General features: G+C 50.8%; 1 protein-coding gene across 1 annotated transcript; it reads right to left on the bottom strand.

Moving 5' to 3' along the window:
- Positions 1-333: 333 nt before the first annotated feature.
- LOC137364981 (histone H2A-like) lies at positions 334-14,262 on the bottom strand. Its single transcript, XM_068027854.1, has 3 exons — positions 13,909-14,262; positions 11,613-11,735; positions 334-369 (listed from the first exon to the last, which is right to left on the bottom strand). Exons 1-3 carry the CDS (start codon positions 14,260-14,262, stop codon positions 334-336), a joined length of 513 nt encoding a protein of 170 aa, XP_067883955.1.
- Between the last annotated feature and the right edge of the window lie 236 nt (positions 14,263-14,498).

The following is a 14,498-nucleotide window of genomic DNA, read 5'->3' as shown; positions in this document are numbered from 1 at the left end:
GAAATGAAATTCAACAACAGTATGAGAAAGTCTCACTTTCATTCGGGACCCTTAACTCTCTGCAGCATCTCGCTGTGAAAGATTGAACTTTATCTCATTTCATTCTCAGCTGGGGGTCAGTGCGGCTCAGTGGGACTTCTAGCTGTCTCCCACCTCACAATCCATCAGTGCTGAGAAAGCAATGGGAAATATTACTCATGGCTGAGTAAGCAGAGGACACCGATTTAAGGTGATTGGGGAAAAAAACAAAGGCAACATGAGGAAAAACCTTTTTTTAAGCAGCGAGTGGTTAAGATCTGATATGTACTGCATGCGAGTGTGACGGGGGAAGATTCAACCATAGCTTTCAAAAGGATATATGATAATTATCTGAAGGGAAAAAAAAATCAGGTTTTCATGGAATACATGAGGATGTGGCATGAGCTGAGTTGCTTGAGCAGAGAGGCAGCACAAGCACGATGAGCTGAATCCCTCCTTTTGTGCTGCAAGTATTCTGTGATCTATGATTCTATAGGACTTACCGCACGCCGTGGCTGCAGACACTCTGGACTGTGAAGACAGCAGGATCGGAGATTGAAGTATCGGCAGCTGTGCTCGTCAGTTTCATCCGGTTCAATTTCATTGAGAAAACAAAGAGCAGGTGTGGCTGGGAGAGGGCAGTGGGCCCAGGTAGCATACACTAAACTAACTGTTAACTTTTAGATAGGGCTAAAATGAACTGATTTAAAGAGCCAGGGGAATTTAAACAGTTTAAGAGGGCAGATTGGGGGAGAAAACGTTGGCCATGGATAGAGTTGAACAGCAAGGGAGCTTCCTAGGGAGCTTCCAGCCCAGGAGCCATCTTGAAGTTGCTACGGCGTGTGGTAAGTCCATTGAGGTGAAGATGGAGCTGCGGGACCCGAGAGAAGTCCTGTGAAAAGGTGCCCCGAACACCCAAAACATCCACGAACGGCCCCCCCGGCCGCAACTTCAAAGCGCCCGCGGGAGATGGCTCGGAGAGCATCTGCAGCGCACTGTCGGCAATGCTGCATGCCTTTATTTAAACCACTGCAAAAAAAAAACCCTTAGCAAATGTAATCACCTCTAAGTCTGCCAAATGATGCTTCACCTCCCGAAGGACGTGGATGAGTTTCCGGACGTCGATGGTGGGCACTGAGGAAATGGCTTATTACCTGCACCAGATTCCACCCCCCCTCCCCCCTTTACCCCCCTTCCACACCCCCCCACCCCCGTCCCCTTCCCTGCTCCACCCTCTCAGCTCACCCCCTCACAACCCCGTCCCAGCCCGCCCCCCCTCGCACCATCTTCACCCCGCACCCCCTTCCCCTGCACCCCCCCCACCCCCTCCCTCTACCCCTCCCCCTTGCATCCCCTCCTCCCACCGGCACCATCCTACACCTGTGTAGGGGCCCCAACAACCCCACTGCCTTGTGGGTGTCTCGGGAGAGACCAAGGCTAAGGGAGTAAACCCTAACAGAAAATCCGGAGCGGAACCCCGTAGGCGGTCATGTGTCACCTTTGGCATGTTTCCGGCAGTTCCTGCAGCCATACTGGTGCCAAACGTCGTGTCCTGCACTCCTTTGGACCCCACCAGAAAGGCCGAGAGGGGGGTTTTGACGACTGGGCAACTCTCAACCTCCATAAATTTGCCCAGGCATGCGCCATGGAGAGGTCACTCCATAGTTGCCTCACAGCGACTGAAACAACACGGAAGGCAGCAGTTACGGGTTATAAGTCCAGATAAATTGGCGTAGAAACTGGGCGCCACGGGTTGCCTTTGTCGGTGGGAGAGGTCATTGCACCTCACTGGACAGCTACCGCCCGCCTCAAACCGGGCAGCCCCCGGTCAATAAGGTTCTGTCCCGCCACAGTCTGCCTGCTTCAATGGGTGCTTGGAGCTCAGGGTCATTGCCCGAAAGGTGGACTGATACACCGCACCAAACAACATGAAAAAAGGAAAGAAGGTACCAGCCCTTCGCTTTGCAAGCTGGAACGTCAGAACTATGTGTCCTGGCCTGTCGGAAGACCTTACACAAATCAACGATTCTCGGAAGACCGCCATCATTAACAACGAGCTCAGTAGACTCAATGTGGACATTGCAGCACTTCAGGAGACTCGCCTCCCCGCGAGTGGCTCTCTAGCAGAGCAAGACTACACCTTCTTCTGGCAGGGCAGGGATCCTGAAGAACCAAGACAGCATGGAGTGGGCTTCGCCATCAGAAACTCCTTGCTCAGCATGATAGAGCCTCCCTCAAATGGCTCGGAACGCATACTGTCCATCCGACTGCTCACCACCTCTGGTCCAGTACACCTACTCAGCATCTATGCTCCAACACTCTGTTCCGCACCTGAAGCTAAAGACCAGTTCTACGAACAACTCCATAACATCATTAGCAGCATCCCCAACACCGAACACCTATTCCTGCTGGGGGACTTTAATGCCAGGGTTGGGGCCGACCATGACTCATGGCCCTCCTGCCTTGGGCGCTATGGCGTTGGAAGGATGAATGAGAACGGACAGAGACTGCTTGAGTTGTGTACCTATCATAACCTCTGCATCACCAACTCGTTCTTTCACACTAAACCCTGTCACCAGGTTTCATGGAGGCACCCAAGATCACGTCGTTGGCACCAGCTAGACCTCATTGTCACAAGGCGAGCCGCCTTAAACAGTGTTCAAATCACACGCAGCTTCCACAGTGCGGACTGCGACACCGACCACTCCCTGGTGTGCAGCAAGGTTAGACTCAGACCAAAGAAGTTGCATCATTCCAAGCAGAAGGGCCACCCGCGCATCAACACGAGCAGAATTTCTCACCCACAGCTGTTACAAAAAATTCTAAATTCACTTGTAACAGCCCTTCAAAACACTCCCACAGGGGATGCTGAGACCAAGTGGGCCCACATCAGAGACGCCATCTATGAGTCAGCTTTGACCACCTACGGCAAAAGTGCGAAGAGAAATGCAGACTGGTTTCAATCTCATAATGAAGAGCTGGAACCTGTCATAGCCGCTAAGCGCATTGCACTTTTGAACTACAAGAAAGCCCCCAGCGATTTAACATCCGCAGCACTTAAAGCAGCCAGAAGTACTGCACAAAGAACAGCTAGGCGTTGCGCAAACGACTACTGGCAACACCTATGCAGTCATATTCAGCTGGCCTCAGACACCGGAAACATCAGAGGAATGTATGATGGCATGAAGAGAGCTCTTGGGCCAACCATCAAGAAGATCACCCCCCTCAAATCTAAATCGGGGGACATAATCACTGACCAACGCAAACAGATGGACCGCTGGGTTGAGCACTACCTAGAACTGTACTCCAGGGAGAATGCTGTCACTGAGACTGCCCTCAATGCAGCCCAGCCTCTACCAGTCATGGATGAGCTGGACATACAGCCAACCAAATCGGAACTCAGTGATGCCTTTGATTCCCTAGCCAGCGGAAAAGCCCCTGGGAAGGACAGCATTACCCCTGAAATAATCAAGAGTGCCAAGCCTGCTATACTCTCAGCACTACATGAACTGCTATGCCTGTGCTGGGACGAGGGAGCAGTACCCCAGGACATGCGCGATGCCAATATCATCACCCTCTATAAAAACAAAGGTGACCGCGGTGACTGCAACAACTACCGTGGAATCTCCCTGCTCAGCATAGTGGGGAAAGTCTTTGCTCGAGTCGCTGTGAACAGGCTCCAGAAGCTGGCCGAGCGCGTCTACCCTGAGGCACAGTGTGGCTTTCGTGCAGAGAGATCGACTATTGACATGCTGTTCTCCCTTCGTCAGATACAGGAGAAATGCCGTGAACAACAGATGCCCCTCTACATTGCTTTCATTGATCTCACCAAAGCCTTTGACCTCGTCAGCAGACGTGGTCTCTTCAGACTACTAGAAAAGATCGGATGTCCACCAAAGCTACTAAGTATCATCACCTCATTCCATGACAATATGAAAGGCACAATTCAACATGGTGGCTCCTCATCAGAGCCCTTTCCTATCCTGAGTGGTGTGAAACAGGGCTGTGTTCTCGCACCCACACTTTTTGGGATTTTCTTCTCTCTGCTGCTTTCACATGCGTTCAAATCCTCTGAAGAAGGAATTTTCCTCCACACAAGATCAGGGGGCAGGTTGTTCAACCTTGCCCGTCTAAGAGCGAAGTCCAAAGTACGGAAAGTCCTCATCAGAGAACTCCTCTTTGCTGACGATGCTGCTTTAACATCTCACACTGAAGAATGCCTGCAGAGTCTCATCGACAGGTTTGCGTCTGCCTGCAATGAATTTGGCCTAACCATCAGCCTCAAGAAAACGAACATCATGGGGCAGGATGTCAGAAATGCTCCATCCATCAATATTGGCGACCACGCTCTGGAAGTGGTTCAAGAGTTCACCTACCTAGGCTCAACTATCACCAGTAACCTGTCTCTAGATGCAGAAATCAACAAGCGCATGGGTAAGGCTTCCACTGCTATGTCCAGACAGGCCAAGAGAGTGTGGGAAAATGGCGCACTGACACGGAACACAAAAGTCCGAGTGTATCAGTCCTGTGTCCTCAGTACCTTGCTCTACGGCAGCGAGGCCTGGACAACGTATGCCAGCCAAGAGCGACGTCTCAATTCATTCCATCTTCGCTGCCTTCGGAGAATACTTGGCATCAGGTGGCAGGACTATATCTCCAACACAGAAGTCCTTGAAGCGGCCAACACCCCCAGCTTATACACACTACTGAGTCAGCGGCGCTTGAGATGGCTTGGCAATGTGAGCCGCATGGAAGATGGCAGGATCCCCAAAGACACATTGTACAGCGAGCTCGCCACTGGTATCAGACCCACCGGCCGTCCATGTCTCCGTTATAAAGACGTCTGCAAATGCGACATGAAATCGTGTGACATTGATCACAAGTCGTGGGAGTCAGTTGCCAGCATTCGCCAGAGCTGGCGGGCAGCCATAAAAACAGGGCTAAATTGTGGCGAGTCGAAGAGACTTAGTAGTTGGCAGAAAAAAAGACAGAGGCGCAAGGGGAGAGCCAACTGTGCAACAGCCCCAACAAACAAATTTCTCTGAAGCACCTGTGGAAGAGCCTGTCACTCCAGAATTGGCCTTTATAGCCACTCCAGGCGCTGCTTCACAAACCACTGACCACCTCCAGGCGCGTATCCATTGTCTCTCGAGATAAGGAGGCCCAAAAGAATGATTCTATACAAAGTGAAACCAACATTCACATATGAGAAACTGACAGGTACAGTGTGAACCCCACACTAACAAACCAGCAAATGCCAGGGACAGAGTAAACCATCAGTCCTAGACAAGAAACTGACAGATACTGTGTGAAACCCAAAAATTATTTCGCAGGATTTGGCAGGTAATGTGTAAAAACCTCTCTTCAATATCCATACTGCAAGGTACAAAGAAAATTATGTACAAAACCAGGCTCATACTTCGAAGACTGAGAGCGAAGAAGCAAAACACAGACTCACCTACAAGAGACTGACCATTACAGAGAATAAAACACACTCACCTAGAGGAGGTGCAGATTAAAAACACATGCATGTAACAGAAACTGATAGGGACAGAATCAAATCCTTTCTCACACATGACACAAAAATTGGTGGTGTCGTAAATAGTGAGGAGGAAAGCATTAGATTACAGGACGATATAGATCGTCTGAGGCATAGAATATAAGAGCAGGGTGTTATGATGGAGCTGTATAAAATGCTAGTTAGGCCACAGCTGGAGTACTGTGTACAGTTCTGGGCACCACACTATAGGAAGGATGTGATTGCACTGGAGAGGGTGCAGAGGAGATTCACCAGGATGTTGCCTGGACTGGAGCATTTCAGCTATGAAGAGAGACTGAAAAGGTGAGGGTTGTTTTCCTTAGAGCAGAGAAGGCTGAGGGGAGAGCTATACAAAATTATGAAGGGCATTGATAGTTTAGATAGGAAGAAAGTATTTCCATTAGCAGAGGGGTTAATAACGAGGGGGCGTAGATTTAAGGTGAGGGGCAGGAGGTTTAGAGGGGATTTGAGGAAAAAATTTTACCCAGAGGGTGGTTGGAATCTGGAATGCACTGCCTGAAGGGGTGGTAGAGGCAGGAACCCTCACAACATTTAAGAAGTATTTCGATGAGCACTTGAAATGCCATAGCATACAAGGCTACAGGCCAAGTACTGGAAAATGGGATTAGAATAGTTAGGTGCTTGATGGCCGGCACAGACACGATGGGCCGAAGGGCCTGTTTCTGTGCTGTATAACTCTATGACTCTATATCAGAAACTGATAGATCTGGACAAAAGCTGATGCTCACAGACAAGTTGTTGAAAGATATGTGGTGAAACTCACATAGCAATAGCAGAAACAAACAGTCACAGACCAAAAACTGAAACATACAAAGTAAAAACCCACATTCTCGCCCTCGAAATTCACAGTTACGAAGTGAAGTTGACTCGCTCCTCCCAGGCACTGACAGGTACAAAAGAAAACACACACTAACATACCAGGAAATGAAAGGCTGCATTTGCTGACAACGCCATCACTAGGTGGCGCTGCATCAGCACATGTGCAAAAGCAGCCTGTTCAAATTAGACTGCAATTGTTGACAACGTGATCGGTAGGTGGCGCTGTTTTGGCACATGCACAGATACAGCATGTGCCACGAAAACGTCACAGCCTGCGACTGCAGCAGCTGCCAGGACTAAAGATGGCGCTGGTCAAAAAATCACAGAGATGAAACCTAACAAACACGTGGCAGAATACAGTGGCCGGAGTGAGAGAGTGGAGCGCGCCGGGAAGAGCAGCGCGGGGAGTCCAGCGGTAGCGGTGCCCGGGGGGGGGGGCGGGGTGTGAAAGGGGGAGACAAGCGGTAGCGGTGCCGGGGCAGTGGGGGGTGGGGGTGGAGAAAGGGGGAGACCAGCGGTAGCAGTGCCCGGGGTGGGGGGGGAATGAAAGAGGGTGAGGGAGGGGGGAGATGGGAGAGGGAGGGGGGGATGAAAGAGGGAGAGGGAGGGGGGGGGATGAAAGAGGGAGGGGGGTTATGAAAGAGGGAGAGGGAGGGGGAGATGAAAAAGGGAGGGGGGAGAAAGAGGGAGAGGGAGGGGGGGAGAAAGAGGTAGAGGGAGGGGAGGAGAAGGGGGGGAGGGAGGGGGGAGAAGGGGGAGGGAGAGGGAGAGGGAGGGGGGAGAAAGAAGGAGAGGGAGGGGGGGAGAAAGAGGGAGAGGGAGGGGGGAGAAGGGGGAGATGGAGTGGGGGAGAAGGGGGAGAAAGGGGGAGAGGGAGGGGGGAGAAAGAGGGAGCGAGTGGGGGGGGAGAAGGGGAGAGCGTGGGGGGGGGGGGAAAGGGGAGAGAGTGGGGGGGGGAGCAGCGGAACGGAAGAGGAGTGTCTTTTTCTGTGCATGCGCTATGAACACAACAGCAAAAGACTGACTGGCCAGTCCCTGGACCCGGTGACACCAAGGTCTTCGCACGCTCGCTCCCCGCGGCTGTCTACGGCCTCTCGCTTCCGGCCCTCTCCATTCAGCCCTTCCCTCCAGCTGCGGATGCCCAATCCAGTTGCTTTCTCCCCTCCCCAGTTGCTTTCTCTACTTCTCCACAGTACTTCAGGCATTGCAACTGTTTGGTCCCTGCATTTTGCATGCTCCCTCTCCCCACCCCTCCCCGCTCTCCCCACCCCTCCCCCTCTTCACCCACCCCTCCCTCTACCCCCCCCCCCCCCCCCCCCACCATAGTTGAATCTCTGAAGTGCAGTTGCAAAGTCGGGGAAATAGCATGCAAAACAAAACCTCAACAATTCTGGGTTTAATTATTGAAAAGTTTTATTAAGTTCATTAAGTATCCGAGGAACTGCTGTGCATGGATACATGAGTGTTGTGTCCAGCACTCCCGTTAGACAGACAGGCCGAGTCTCTGCTATGCACAGCAAAAGAGATTGTTCCTGGAGAGCCTTCTGGTGAATGAACGCTTGGCTCTCTATTCCACTACTGTATTGTTCATGTGAAGAAGGCAAAGTCACAAGAGTCTGAGCTCAGTCTATTCTTGGTGAATGTTCCCCAAGCGCATCACAATGTGCATTCCCAATTCATCCATAAATGTAATGTTCCTTTCCACATCGTGATGAGCTCCGCAGCATGATCCAGTTGCCTTCCTTGCTTGAATGCTGACCGTAAGTCTCGAGGATTGTTTTCTCGACGGCATGTTTTACATGAAAAGAAGAAAAGCAAATCAGAGTCAGAGCTTCCCTCCCTCCAATTAAATTACTGTTGCGCATGCTTTATGCTCTGCAGTATAGGCCAATGAATCACTTCGTACCCACCTCAGCTGTAGGAGGCAGGATGATGTAACTGCCCTTATCTCGTGATGGTTCAATGCTGCTCTCAGGGAAAACATGAATGATGTGAGGGTGCTGGAAAAAGAAGCACATTTCTTTTGGACTATGAACATAAAGCAGGCCATTTAGCCCAGCTGTTCCCTGCTAGTGGTTATGCTACTCGTGCGTCTTCCCATCCATTCCCATTTAATCCTGCCTATACTATCAGCATCATCTTCCATTTCTTTCACTCTTATCTACCTTTGCCTTAAAGCAACACTGAGGATGGAGAATGGTGTGGCTGCACTCCCACCTCACCAGTTGTGTACGCAGCAAGAGCATTCACATTTGTGCTACCACTGGACACGGCATGCTTGTTTCTTTTAGTGCTCAGTCTCTTCTTGCTGAATGTTCCCCAAGTGTTTGACCCCTTTGGACGCCTTCTCTGCTTGACAGGCAGCAGCTGGCAATTGCGGATCTCACAAGGCTCTGCATGGTTGTTTCAAGGGCGGATGGGGAAACATGTGGCAGTGTGTCCACGTGCACTGCTTGGATGGGTGCAGGAACAGGTGACTGTGTAACTGAACAGCAAGGAGAGGGTACCGCAGGTGGGGGAAGTGGAGCTTTGAACAGGCAGGCGTATGTATGGTCCATCAGATCATTAGGCCAAGGGGTGAAATGCTCAGGATCCATGGATTGTGGCACGCGACTGATGTCCAGCACGTGGCCACCTCCATCCGAAGGTGCTTCCGGGCAATTGTTGGGCAAATTAATTGGCTCCATCTCATCAGCCAGTCCTTGTGTCCTCCCACCCTCCCCCCCGTCCCTCCCTTCCCTTCCCTCCTTTCCCCACCTCCCTTCCCCCCTACCTTCCCTCCTTCCTTCTTCCCCCCTTCCCTCCTCCCTTCCCCCCTACCTTCCCTCCTTCCTTCTTCCCCCCTTCCCTCCTCCCTTCCCTCCCCCTCCCTTCCCTCCTCCCTACCCCCTTCCCTCCCCCTTCCCTTCCCTCCCCTCCCCTCCCTTCTATTCCCTTCCCTTCCCTCCCCTCCCCTCCCCTCCCCTCCCTTCCCTTCCCTCCCCTCCCCTCCCTTCCCTCCCCTCCCCTCTCCTCCCTTCCCTTCCCTCCCTTGAAATGTATTTTCAGAGCAACTTACCTTGGAACAATCTCCTCTGTCTAATAAAAATGAAGCAAATGTCCAAAATGACTAAATAATTGAGATAAAATGCCCGACGAAACCTCTCCTCCTTCCATTTTCAAAAACTCGCGCCGAAGCTTTCGGAAGATTGACGCACATGCGCACACGGGCTCCGGTCATCTGCGCATGCGCTGCAGTCCGGATTGCCAGGACCAGTTTGCGCATGCGCAAATGCCAACCTGACGTGTTCCCCGAGGAAAATGACGTTACGCGTTGACGTCATCTGCGCATGCGCAAACTGGCCCTGACAATCCGGACCGCAGCGCATGCGCAGAGGGCCCGAGACCGTGTGCGCATGTGCGCACCGCGGCGCATTCTGATGACGTAGCGTTGTCATCAATCACTTTGTTCAAATAAAACGTCCCAGTCAGCGACGTTCTGGCAGCTGCCAGGACTAAAGATGGCGCTGCTCAAATAATCACACAAAGGCAATGTAAAGCAAAACAAAGGCCATGTGTTTACATGGCAGCAGGGAATGGCTGGTGAGATCGGGCGGAGGAGGTTAGGGTGGAGGGAGGGGGGTTGGAATGGCCGGAGAGATCAGGCGGGGGAGAAAGACCGGAGAGATCAGGTGGGAGAGAATGTCCGTAGAGAGCGGGGAGGAGGAGGGGAGCACACCCACCGCCACCAATGTCTTCGGCCGCTCCCTCCCCACTTCCCCCATGCTCTCTACTTGCTTCCCCTCCACACTCTCTCCCCGCTTCCCCCACGCTCTCTCCCCACTTCCCCCACACTCTCTCCCCGCTTCGCCCACACTCTCTACTTGCTTCCCCCACACTCTCTCCCCGCTTCCCCCACGCTCTCTACTCGCTTCCCACCCCTCTCCCCGCCCGCTCCCCTCACTTCCCCCGCCATGTCCCCCCCACCCTCTCCAACCCCCACTACACCCGCCCTCTCCTTCTGTTAAGCTATTCCGTGACCTTGTCCTATCAATACCTTCTCCTTTGTTATCTCTTGCCCCATCCCCGCTTTACTTGCTTAAAATCTTTTACATTTCTTATATCTGCCAGTTCTGAAGAAAGGTCACTGACCTGAAATGTTAACTCTGTTTCTCTCTCCACAGATGCTGCCAGACCCGCTCAGTTTTTCCAGCACTTTCTGTTTTTATCATCGATTTTCTTCTTTTTTACTTTGCCGATGTCTTTGAATATATTGTGGATCCTTCTTCAGGGTGTCTTCTTTCACCAGGTAGTTCTGAACTCTGTTGATGTTGATCGTAATCAGCTTCAATTTGCTGATAGTTTTGGAACTGAGCAGATTTCCTTTGCTTGATTCTACAACATGGAACTCAGTCTGACATGTGGACCCATGGGAGGATTTAAAAGTAACTTGGATGATCCCTAGTGGATCCCTAGTGGAGGAGTATCTGATCCATGGGAACCCAGGTTCAATCCCGGGTTTCAGCAATTCTGCTTCCTTATGCGTCCCTTGCCTTGGTTCTGATTTTCCAGTTGCACAATTTACTTTCAAATTATTTACCAAGCACCAGTGGATTGGATTTGAGAAACAACACAGAGTCATTTACAGCACAGAAGGTGGTCGTTCGGCCTATCACATCCATGCTGGCTCTCCCCGGAGCAATCTAGTCAGTTCCACTCACCAGCTCGATCCCTTTCCTCCTGCAAGTTTCTTTCCTTCAAGTATCCATCCAATTTCCTTTTCAAATCATTGATTGTCTCTGCTTCACCACACTCGTGGGCCGAGACATTACCACCCACAACATAAAAAAGTTCCACCTCACCCAAGGATGCGAAATATTTATATCTTCTATATTTAGCTTATTCTCTATTTCTATGAGAATAGACTGGCAGTCAACATGAAAAGGAACCCAAAAATCTTTGAGCAGCATGTAAATGATAAGTGGGTAGTAAGAGGTAGAGTGCAGCCTATTAGGGACAAAGAGGGTAATATATGCTTGGAAGTGCAGGGCAATGTTAATCTACTTAATGAGTACTTTGTATCAGTGATCATTAAGGAAGTGGAATTGGACAAAATATCAGTAGAAGTGCAGAGAGTAGAGGCAATGGAGAGGGTACAAATTGAGAGAGGGAGGTACGAAAAAGGCGGAGCAAAGCGGCACCGCAAAGTGCTTTGTGATAATATCCAGGGCATCACCAAACCAGCAATCCGCCGCCTGGCTCGCCGTGGCGGGGTCAAGCGGATCTCAGGTTTGATCTCTGAGGAGACTCGCAGGGTGTTGAAGGTATTCCTGGAGAATGTGATCAGGGATGCGGTCACCTACACTGAGCACGGCAAGCACAAGACGGTCACTGCCATGGATGTGGTGTACGTTCTGAAACGGCAGGGCCGCACTCCACGGATTCGGCGGCTGAACAACTCGACCCTTTCCAGCAAACACACAACAAAGGCTCTTCTAAGAGCCACCCACAGCCTCACAGAGAGAGCAGTGACCTGGAAACGGGAGATCGGATAGGCTGTTCAGAACTGTCTGGAATAAATCTGTCCTGTATTCGGGAATAAAACTGGAATCCCCGAATTTGACATTTCATTTGCAGCAACGATGTGCAGTGGATTTGATTTTCTAAACGGGCTGTGTAAACAGTGCCCGAGGTTCTACAGTTAGTTATTTCCCCAGTCGAAACATGCCCTCAGTGAAAAGCCACATCTTCTTCTTTGGCCTCCTTGTCTCGAGAGACAATGGGTAAGCGCCTGGAGGTGGTCAGTGGTTTGTGGAGCTGTGCCTGGAGTGGCTATAAAGGCCAATTCTAGAGTGACAGGCTCTTCCACAGGTGCTGCAGATAAAATTGGTTGTCAGGGCTGTTACGCAGTTGGCTCTCCCCTTGCGCTTCTGTCTTTTTTCCTGCCAACTGCTAAGTCTCTTCGACTCGCCGCACTACAGCCCCGCCTTTATGGCTGCCCGCCAGCTCTGGCGATCATTGGCAACTGACTCCCATGACTTGTGATCAATGTCACAGAACTTCATGTCGCATTTGCAGACGTCTTTAAAGTGGAGACATGGATGGCCGGTGGGTCTGATACCAGTGGCGTGCTCGCTGTACAATGTGTCCTTGGGGATCCTGCCATCTTCCATGTGGCTCACATGGCCAAGCCATCTCAGGCACCGCTGGCTCAGTAGGGTCTATAAGCTGGGGATGTTGGTCACCTCGAGGACTTCTGTGTTGGAGATACGGTCCTGCCACCTGATGCCAAGGATTCTCCGGAAGCAGCGAAAATGGAATGAATTGAGACGTCGCTCTTGGCTGACATATGTTGTCCAGGCCTCGCTGCTGTAGAGCAAGATACTGAGGACACAGGCTTGATACACTTGGACTTTTGTGTTCTGTGTCAGTGTGCCATTTTCCCACACTCACTTGGCCAGTCTGGACATAGCAGTGGAAGTTTTTCCCATGCGCTTGTTGATTTCTGCATCGAGAGACAGGTTACTGGTGATAGTTGAGCCTAGGTAGGTGAACTCTTGAACCACTTCCAGAGTGTAGTTGCTGATATTGATGGATGGAGCATTTCTGACATCCTGTCCCATGATGTTCGTTTTCTTGAGGCTGATGGTTAGGCCACATTCGTTGCAGGCAGTCGCAAACCTGTCGATGAGACTCTGCAGACACTCTTCAATGTGAGATGTTAATGCAGCATTGTCAGCAAAGAGGAGTTCCCTGATGAGGACTTTCCGTACTTTGGTCTTCGCTCTTAGACAGGCAAGGTTGAACAACCTGCCACCTGATCATGTGTGGAGGAAAATTCCTTCTTCTGAAGACTTGAATGCATATGAGAGCAGCAGGGAAAAGATGATCCCAAACAGTGTGGGTGCGAACAGTTCCGGATCCAAAACGTTAACTCTGCTTCTCGTTCCACAGATGCTGCCAGACCTGCTGAGTGGTTCCAGCATTTCTTGTTTTTATTACATTGGTTTAAATTGTCGACCTGGCAGAAAGTTTGAATTTACAAAAGGCGCCAACTTCAGTGTCGGAAAGAAGCGATTACTGGAAAATCTATTTAAAGTTGTTCGTAAAATATTTTCCACCAACATTTAAAAACCTTTGTTTATTCCGCTATTTCGCCACAAATTCCTGGCGCTATTTTACGCACAGTTTTAACCTGTCATTTTTTTCCCACTTCTTATCTGTAACTGGCGGTAAAAGACTCCATTCAGCAATCCTTAAGGGACCAATAACTCAAACTTGGTGTGGAAAGGAATAAATTAGACTTTTGGTAATTCCCCTTCACACAGGGATCAGGGGGACAGTGAGAAGTCACTGAAATAGTTGCTTAAACATTTTAAATAGATCTTATTCTGTCCTGTTACTGACATGCTGGAATTAGACAGTAATCAGCCCTTTCACAGAGACTGTGGGTGGCTCTGAAAAGAGCCTTTGGTTTATTAGATGACATTTTGGCCGCTTTCCTTTTTCTGGAAGCTCTGAGCGCTGGTTTTCTTGGGTAGCAGCACGGCCTGGATATTCGGCAGCACCCCGCCCTGTGCGATGATCACTTCTCCCAGCAGCTTGTTGAGCTCCTCGTCGTTGCGGACGGCCAGCTGCAGGTGTCTGGGGATGATGCGGGTCTTCTTGTTGTCCCGGGCCGCGTTACCGGCCAGCTCTAGGATTTCAGCGGTCAGATACTCGAGCACAGCAGCCAGATAGACCGGGGCTCCCGCACCCACACGCTCTTCATAGTTACCCTTTCTCAGGAGCCTGTGAACACGACCCACCGCGAACTGCAGTCCAGCCTGGGAGGAGCGAGACTTGGCCTTGGACCGAGCTTTCCCGCTGGTCTTTCTTCCCGACATTTCCACAATCTCACAAATACTTTCACAAAGAATGGATAACTACCTCAGCATTAAGCATCCACATGGGGTAGACAGGATGGTCAAGCAGTCTGAAATGGTGCATTCAGATCACAACGCTCTCTGGAGGGGTGGGTTTAAATCCCACTTCTGACAAGTTGTGCTTTGACATGACTACAGGCATTTGGGAGCAGTGGTGAAAAACACAGAGCATGAAAGAATTTTGACAAGCAAAATCA

This window comes from Heterodontus francisci, unplaced genomic scaffold (assembly GCF_036365525.1).
Source record: "Heterodontus francisci isolate sHetFra1 unplaced genomic scaffold, sHetFra1.hap1 HAP1_SCAFFOLD_43, whole genome shotgun sequence".
Classification (NCBI taxonomy): Eukaryota; Metazoa; Chordata; class Chondrichthyes; order Heterodontiformes; family Heterodontidae; genus Heterodontus; species Heterodontus francisci.
The sequence above is the reverse complement of the archived record's forward strand: the minus strand, read 5'-3'. Positions and strand labels throughout refer to the sequence as shown.